The following is a 9,053-nucleotide window of genomic DNA, read 5'->3' on the forward strand; positions in this document are numbered from 1 at the left end:
AGATACACATGCATGCCAAATATCAAGTTGCTATCTTCAATATTGCAAAAGTATACATTAAATGAGCGATTTTGACCCATATATTTGACCTTTGACCATAAAGGATGACCTTGACCTTGACCGTTTACCACTCAAAATGTGCAGCTCTATGAGATATACATGCATGCCAAATATGAAGTTGCTATCTTCAATATTGCAAACGTTATTGGAAATGTTAAAGTTTGCACAAACCAACAAACCAACAAACAAATCAACAGACAGGGCAAAAACAATATGTCCCCCACTATAGTGGTGGGGGACATAATAATAAGATATAAATTCTTAGTGAGCATTGTGTCTAAGAAAGTTTCACCGACTAAAGATATCTATAGTTATTATGTTTCCTTTCTGATTGAATGAAAATAAAGCGATCGTAACAGTATAATGAGAAGTAACAAACAAATAAAGAAAAACTTTCATATACCTTTGACCTTAGCTTTCGAATATATAAAGTCGTTCAGTCTCGTAAATACTAATTCTGTAATGTAGCGTTTATTACCACCAAGTACAAATATCTCAAAGACAAAGGAGCATATAACAATTATCAGAAAATAAACTACATCTTTTCGATAAACAAACAACGGACATATCTGTAGGGAGCTATTTTTCTCCAAGTTCAAACCAGAGCGTAAATACACGTCCAGCAAATCAGAAATAACATTTGAATCCGGGCGTTTACTTGCTCGAAAAGTATCAAGCTCCCTTGATACATGTTTCTGATTTTCCAATTGATACAGGGTGTTTTGCAATACAGCATCACTTCTTGTTTCATTTATTTTTACCTTTCCTTAAAAACTGTTTTTGTTGATAGACTTTTTGATATTCATTCAGTCAACTGTCCCCTAAACATTTACTTCAAAAGAAACTTCCCTGTATCTTGCAAATAGTCATTAACGCCATCGGCGCTCTCGTTTTTCTACTTCTTGTACAGAAACATCCGCAACAGAATGAAGCCACCAACCCAGTACGCAACCAACGACCAGACTACACCCTCCACCTGCAGAGTAAAATGATGCATGTTAAATGTGCACCTAATGGTGCATATTGGTTAAAATAGTTTCTATTCGCTTAATAACTTTCATTGCAAAATCGAGTCGTTTTGATTTTATAAAAGTTTCCCTCGTCGTTAAAAAAGTATGTTCTTTATATCAAGTCATTTAATGAAAATGAAAAAGTAAGTACCACTGAAACCAATTTGCTGAAACTTGTAAAGACAAAGATGAAAATATGTATATGATACGTGAAGACAAATGTTACACATAAAATGCAACATTCATTTTAATGGTTTAACCAACCTGTTCGCTCTTTTCCTTCCCGTATCTACAGAACTTTTCGAAATGTTCACAATTTTTCCAAATTATGTTGTAGCCAATCTCCCCAATCTTAGCCATGGCTCTTTCTAATATGTTTTCAGGAGGTGACAGGCTGATAAAAATTAATAAAGACGCCATCGTTAACTGAGACGGGCATATACAGATGCAAAATGGGAATCCACAAACTGCACATAAGTGCTAATAAATATGCAAAATGTGAGTCCATAATCAAAACATATGGAGTGATACATACACAGAAGGTGATTCCATTGACTGGACATGTTGACTTCTTAATATGAAAATTATGAATCTGCCAACTCAGTATGGACCGATGAAAATGCAAAATGTGAATCTACAAACTTAAGATTACATTATAGGTTTATGATGTGCAAAAGGTTTATCCACAAAATGAACATATAGACTTTTAAGTAGGTAAAAGGTGAATCTACGAACTGAACATGGTCTGATTTATTTTTTAAAGCACAGTCGCGAACTGGACATATGCACTCATACATATGCAAAGTTAAATCCACAAACTGAACTCGTGATATTATAAATATTTAAAAAAAACGTGAATCCATAAATATAATGGTTGTACATGTTCTCAGAAATATGAAATATGTAATACGTGGATATACCAACTGAACATATGGACTGATAAATATACAAAAGGGAATTCCACGGACTGACATATGGAATGATAAATACACAACAGATGGACCCGTTAACCAAACATATAAACATCAAAGGGGATTTAAAGAATGAAAACGAAATACATTAAAATGAGCATTAGCAAAAACAATCAACCATAAAAACGTGTTAGTAATAGACATAAATTAATATTAATAAAAAAAAACACTATTTATATCATTTTAATAAAGTACATAATATCATATATTAGAAGGACAGAAGGCAATGACATGTGCTATCGAATAGAATTATGAAAATTATTGCTTTTATTGCAGCTTAAAAAAATAAGCACCTGTAAGAACCGTCAAGCGAGTTGTTCCTGTAAGCCTTCGAATCACCGGCAACGTCCCAGAAATCCTCGACGCGGACGTTAGCTTTGTCGAATATCTGACCGCAGATACCGAAGACATGGCCAGGGTTGGCCTTCATTTCCGGCGCCAGCTAGATGGACGATCTTAAAGTCTCCTGACACAGTCCAGAACGTTATTTTTGTACATACTCTACTCGTTTGTTATGCTTACATGAACATTTATACATTCCTAATATTATTTAAGATATAATTAAAATAGGTCTTTATTATCACAAACAGTTAAAAACCATTCATACGTTAGTGTTGGTAGTAACTGTTTTACACTTAGCATTGTAGATATCGTAAAATTATTTAATACTTTAAGGCTATATTTTGCCGATGTCTTTCATACATACAAGTTCCAAATTAATTAAGATAAATATACATTTTCAAACGTTCACTCCTGTTTCTGTGATTTAGGTGGTGCCTTAAAGTTACATAATAATATAACCACTTCACAGGAATTTGAATGGTAGCTAGTTGCGACAAGAGCTGAAATCAAATTACTTAGACTTATGATTTATTGTTTCCTAGCTTAAACGTCATGTAATAGTTAATGTAAGTTTATGTAATGCTTTCAAATCTCATTGAATTCGAAGACAATTAACGTTAACGTTAAACATAATAGTAATAACATATTATATCAAAAAACAAAGACAAGCCATTTACGCATATAGGAGTCTATTCCTTTTGTAAGAACTAGGTTCACGAATGATATAAATCCACTTTGCCATTGAATGATTTTTCACACATTAGCGCACGTTTTGACATTTAACTTGCCTGCCCTGTTTCGAAACATTTCTTATGCGTGAAGATACAGACCAGACTAATTAACAATACAACTGAATGTTGAACAATTGACAAATATAGACAGTAATACGATATGACCACGACATGTAGCTCTGTTCGCAATGGTTATTGTATATACTACACGAATGATATAAAACCACTTTGCCATTGAATGATTTTTCAATCACACATTAGCGCACGTTTTGATATAACTGGTAAAGAATCGAACCTCATCGTGAGATTTTGGATAGTTTGCTGTGAATGCTTGGGATATTTTACTTGCCTGTCCACTTTCGAAACATTTCTTATGCGTGAAGACACAGACCAGACTAATATACAATACAACTTAATGTTTAACAATAGACCGTTATAAACAGTAATACGATATGCCCACGACATGTAGTTCTGTTTGCATTGGTTATTGTATATACTACATACCTGGATTTGTGCTTTTATGGGTTTGGCGCGTGTGTCGGCAGTTTTGGACATTATTCATGTAATTTCCATAATTACATACAAATTTGTAAAAGTGTACGTACTTATAAAAATACGGCGGATGAAAACAAATATTATCCATTTGAACACAAATTGCTGTGGGGCTGTTTGAATATTGAGCTTATTCTTTTATATACATGTCACTTATTGTGACAATTAATGAAGCTTTATGTTGAGAAGATGTATTCATGTTAATTTCTACCCATGGCGTTTTCATAATTTATATAAAATAATCGTAAAAAAACGTGTTTAGTTCTTGCTTGTCAACATACGAAGTTTTATCTCGCGTAACTGAATTAACTTTTGGATATCTAGCCATACGCACCTTTGTAGACGGCCCAATGCGAATAATTTATATAAAATCTTCTTTTAAACTCCACCAGGTCCCCTGGTCTGAGTGAAGCTAAAACCGTCCGGTTGTGTCCCAACTCTTGCTGAGCCATATCTCAAACAAATTGTCAATCCGCGAGCCAGATCTTGGGTACCAATTGAACAGTTTGAATCAACAAACCGAAAGCACGAAAATTCCCAGTGGAAAAAAACTTCTTAATAATACCTATATATAGGTTTAAGTACTGTACACGGAACAAATACATGATACTATGGTCTATATACGTAACGCTATTGTGCTATCTTTAACGCTTCATTGCAATTGCTGAAATAAAATTTCGTATTGCCAAATGGTTATTAAGAATGATCTTTGGTGAATTGTATTCAGGATGGCGGAGCAAAGGAGAAGATATATTTAACTGCAACATCATCATTGAGAAACACCTGCAAAACCAACATGATGTCTTCTTCACATTTATTGACTTTAAGAACGCTTTCGATCACGTCTGGTATGATAGCCTGCCGCAGGTTCTGAGAAGTTTCAACATAGACGAAGGGCTAAATCAATTTATCCAAGAATTCAGCGGAAACGTTAGCAGCGCAGTTCATCTCAATTGACAGATGGTGTCTGCTCTTCTTCTGCCCGTTGACTAAACCCTTGAGTAGAAATGCAGGAGTACCTCCAACACCACCACACCTCCATATTCATCAGAGCTGTCCCATCGAGAACAGGCTATCCAAGTATCTCGTACTCTCCATCATATTGTACGGCTGCGAGACATGCGGACACATGACGCATGATACTTGTCGTTGAACACTTGTCTCCGAAGACAGCTCCGCATCCACAAGACCACCGAGTACGTCCAGAAAATGAAACAAGCGTAAACCTAAAAGACATCCTCCTGGCGACCGTCAAACCACAAAGCTGGCATGGTTTTGACATGTTTTCAGACAAGAATCACCGTGCAAGACTGTGCTCCAGGGCATGCAAGAGGAAGATCGTCGTTGAGCGCGTTAGACGAAAAGCTGTGTTAACAATGCAACAAGCGGATGTCCATCGCAACGAATGAGCTACTAACTGCACCCCAAAACGGACCTGACTGGAAGAGGATCTCTTTGTTGTCGTCCCTCATTAAACCCCAAAACCCTTGTTGATAATCAATATGGATGATGATTTTGACGATTTTGATGATTAATATATTGATGATGATGATGATGATGATGATGATGATGATGATGATGATGATGATGATGATGATGATGATGATTATAATGCTGATGCTGCTGATGATGCTGATGCTGATGCTGCTGCTGCTTCTGCTGCTGCTGCTGCTGATGATGATGATGATGATAATGATGATGATGATGATGATGATGATGATGATGATGATGATGATGATGATGATGATGATGATGATGATGATGACGATGATGATGATGATCAAAATGATGATGATGATGATGATCATAATGATGATGATGATGATTGTAATGATGGTGATGATCATGATGATGATGATGATCATGATGACTTAAATGCAACATTGATACCCTAAGTGTTTTACAAACATTGTATGCAGTGTATGGGCTTCAATAAACGTGTGATTATTACACGCGCATTTTAATTGTGTAAGTTTTGATTAAAATGGAATCGACAAGGAAACACATGGAGATTGTAAAAAAATGCGTTTATCTCTTTGTATTGACCTTTTTCAAGAGCTTCATTTTTTAACTAAACATGTATTGTTTTATGCAGAACATAAAACATGTGTTATTACCAATAACTAATTTATTAAACTAACCGGTGCCAAATCATACGCGTTCCATTGTGTGATTGTTTTCTTTAAAAAGAAGCATTTTCGTTTTTCTATAAAATCCCTAACTAACGCAGAACTATTCCAGAAGATTCAGAAAATTTTAACACTTATATATCATTGTTACACAGTTAGATACAGTTAACAACACTTATCAATATGAAGTGTCAAGTATTCTTATTCGACTGAAATGTAATTGCTTGTAATAATGTTTGTGTTTCATTACAACTGAATTTCGTATGTTTTTCCTCGTCTTACACATACGCTTGCATATATAGCAGAAAACCGCTCAAAGGCAATAATTAAAGCGGGTATATACGATTTTGTCAAATATTTATGAATTTATATAAACTGCGTAAAAACTCATTATATATATATTTCAATATAAATTAAAATAAAAGTTAAGAAGAACATGTGTCGAAAAATGCGAAATAAGCCAGATATTTAATTCTGAATTGAAAACGGCTGTACAGCCGAATTCGCCAGTATGTATACCATACATGTACGATGTGCATCTAAACTTACGAGGGATGTTCCAGAAGTTAGTGGATTTTCGCTATAACTTTCATTTGGTAACATAAATGGACAAACAAATAGCATGTTAAAAATATTTCGTCCTTTCCAAATCTACTCTCCAAATATCATGGAAATACATAAAACAAGAAATATATATCAGAGATTAAAACATGTGCACACCGACGCACGTGTAACGTTTCTGTTCAACGTCAATGACGTTATGAAGTTAACAACTGTCAAATCTTTTCCACATAATCAACTCCAACGCGAATGCACTTTATGTGTCGGGAAATCCACTTGAAAAGTGTCTCTATACCAGTCAGCGTCAAAAGACGACACGATTTGCTTTGCTGCAACTGTAAGTTCCTGTTTACTTGCAAAGCGAATACCGCGCAACTGTGATTTAACTTCCGGGAAGACGCGGAAGTCCATAGGGGCCAAATCCGGGCTGTAAGGAGGACTTAGGCGCTGTAACGTGAAATTTGCCGTAAATTATGTTTATCAACGACATTTAAACCAAATTTAAATTCGCGTAACGCTCATACTTATAATAAAATACACGCGTGCGCCGCATGTCGTTACTGAGGTCTCTATGGCAACGCGTTTCAAACGCGCTTTATGGAATTCATGCATTTTTAGCTTATATATAAAGTCCGTGATAATTGGTTTGTATAATATGTAAATTTCATTGACTTTTACCAGCAAACTAATAAGTTATAGCGAAAATCCACGAACTTCTGGAACACCCCTCGTATTTTAACGGTTTATAATACAAAGACGAATGCTTCGGTTATTGTAGGAAAATATGTTCGTCACTATCGGTTCGGGGCGCTAATTTGTCTTTGCTGCATTTAATGAAATTCGGCTTTAATGTATAATTTTTCTTGCCTATTTTGTGTTATTGTAACATATTTTATCAATATATTAAAATTAAACACATATAAAAAATCGTATATACCCGCTTTAACATGAGCAGGTAATTACAAAAACAACAAAAAAGACCGAACACGCAAAAATTATTTTTAAACAAACACAACAAATATTTATATAAATGCCATTAAATATCGGGAACAAGAGCAATGCTTCTATACCGTACCATAAACGTTGGAAGATAAACCAAACTCTTGCACGAAGGTTACATGTGAAAGCATGGGCAACTCTGCATGGAGATTGAAGATAAACAAATTAGTTCATCACGCTCATGGTTAGTTCTCTTATATTGTATTTAACGGTATCATTCAGGCATTCGGTTTGTTTATGTAATGTTGTTATATACACAAATTTGACACATTTTGAAGTTCTAGTCAGTATTGTTTGTTTGTAAATTGATATGTTTGTAATCAACAATACACGACTGTTAAAATATAAATGCTCCTAAAACCATAGTATCATTTGTGTAAAGATAACGGTTGCTTTGTCATTCATTTTGCATCATTGGTTTGTGCTAAATAACATTGAACAAGTTAGGGACAACACTAGGAGACCTAGTCGAGTCGTATGTGTTTAAATGATTTTTTTTAAAAATCTGAAAAAAGATAATGTATATGTTGTACAATAACTGACACAATTCATAGTATATTAAGTTACATTGTTACTATAAAAAGGCATTTTAAGGTTCAATTTTAGATATGTATCTGGAGGATATATATTATATTGAAAGACTGGTCGACCATGTTGATTTAACACTGGCGTGAATGAAATTATGCCCGTCTATAAGCTAGAAGCTCCCTGTGCCTCAATACAACCAAGGTTATCGTTAAACCCAAGCTACAATAAGTAATTTCAAACTACAACATCTGGCCAACATAAGTTTGCATACTCCCACTATTGTATGATGAAAATAATGATTGGATCATGTTGAATCGCTGACAGAGATTTCACACTAATTCCTCGCTATATTAAAACTAGACGGATATTTATTTGGAAATTATATACTAGATTCACGTCGGCAACATGTACAGCTCGTTTTCGTGAATTAAAATCATTCTTATTGCAAGTTATTTTGCTTTTAATTCACAATGATAATGGCCCTTACCATTACGTGGAGTTCATTCCGTATGCCAAAATTTTCCTCTAAACATGGTTTAGAATTGTTTGTGTAGTTTCTTTAAAATAACCTTATTGGAGTAACAGTCTACAAAAGCTTTATCATGTCATTTTTGTAGCATTAACTTTAGTAGGACTTAACATTTTGAGTATTTACATGTTATTTGACAATTTAATAATTAATAATGAATTTAAAGTCGCGACAAACTTTAATATGCTTGACCTTGATTCCGAACCTAGAAGACAGGTTTAACAAGCGACTTTTCATCTGCAGATGGGGGACATTCGCTGTTTTGAATCCACAATATTACAATATTTCTGATATGAAATTTATTTCAATGAAGATTACTCAAACAGGTAAAAACGTATGATCCATCTTTACTATATTTTAACTGAGCTTTATTGACCATAATGAATATTTATATATTATCGTAATCGTTTCTTTATCTAACAATTGATTCTATTTTTGTTGTCACAACCACATCTTATAGTTTCTTCTTCGAAATGTTGCTAATTCGGGACTTCTAGCTGTTTTCTGTTGTTTTTTTTTTAATAACACCTTCACCTCCGTTTATTGTAAGACGATATTCATCTATAACAGTTTTACTAACATTACGTTACAGTCTGATCAATAGCATTAAATTTATTTTGGCATTTACCTTGGAGTATTAT

General features: G+C 34.2%; 1 protein-coding gene across 1 annotated transcript; it reads right to left on the minus strand.

The window, feature by feature from the left end:
• Positions 1–955: 955 nt before the first annotated feature.
• On the minus strand, positions 956–2,474 carry LOC127869866 (phospholipase A and acyltransferase 1-like). The gene is made up of 3 exons (XM_052412522.1): positions 2,335–2,474; positions 1,335–1,464; positions 956–1,036 (listed from the first exon to the last, which is right to left on the minus strand). The coding sequence occupies exons 1-3, from the start codon at positions 2,469–2,471 to the stop codon at positions 956–958; spliced, it is 348 nt and encodes a 115-aa protein (XP_052268482.1). The 5' UTR covers positions 2,472–2,474.
• Positions 2,475–9,053: the final 6,579 nt, after the last annotated feature.

This window comes from Dreissena polymorpha, chromosome 2 (genome assembly GCF_020536995.1).
Source record: "Dreissena polymorpha isolate Duluth1 chromosome 2, UMN_Dpol_1.0, whole genome shotgun sequence".
Classification (NCBI taxonomy): domain Eukaryota; kingdom Metazoa; phylum Mollusca; class Bivalvia; order Myida; family Dreissenidae; genus Dreissena; species Dreissena polymorpha.

Coding starts and splice junctions, on each gene's coding strand:
- LOC127869866 (XM_052412522.1), bottom strand. CDS start 2,471: ATGAAGGCCAACCCTGGCCATGTCTTCGGTATCTGCGGTCAGATATTC. Junction 1,465..2,334: donor TCGCTTGACGGTTCTTACAG/GTGCTTATTTTT, acceptor AATTTTTATCAG/CCTGTCACCTCCTGAAAACA. Junction 1,037..1,334: donor GGAAGGAAAAGAGCGAACAG/GTTGGTTAAACC, acceptor TTTACTCTGCAG/GTGGAGGGTGTAGTCTGGTC.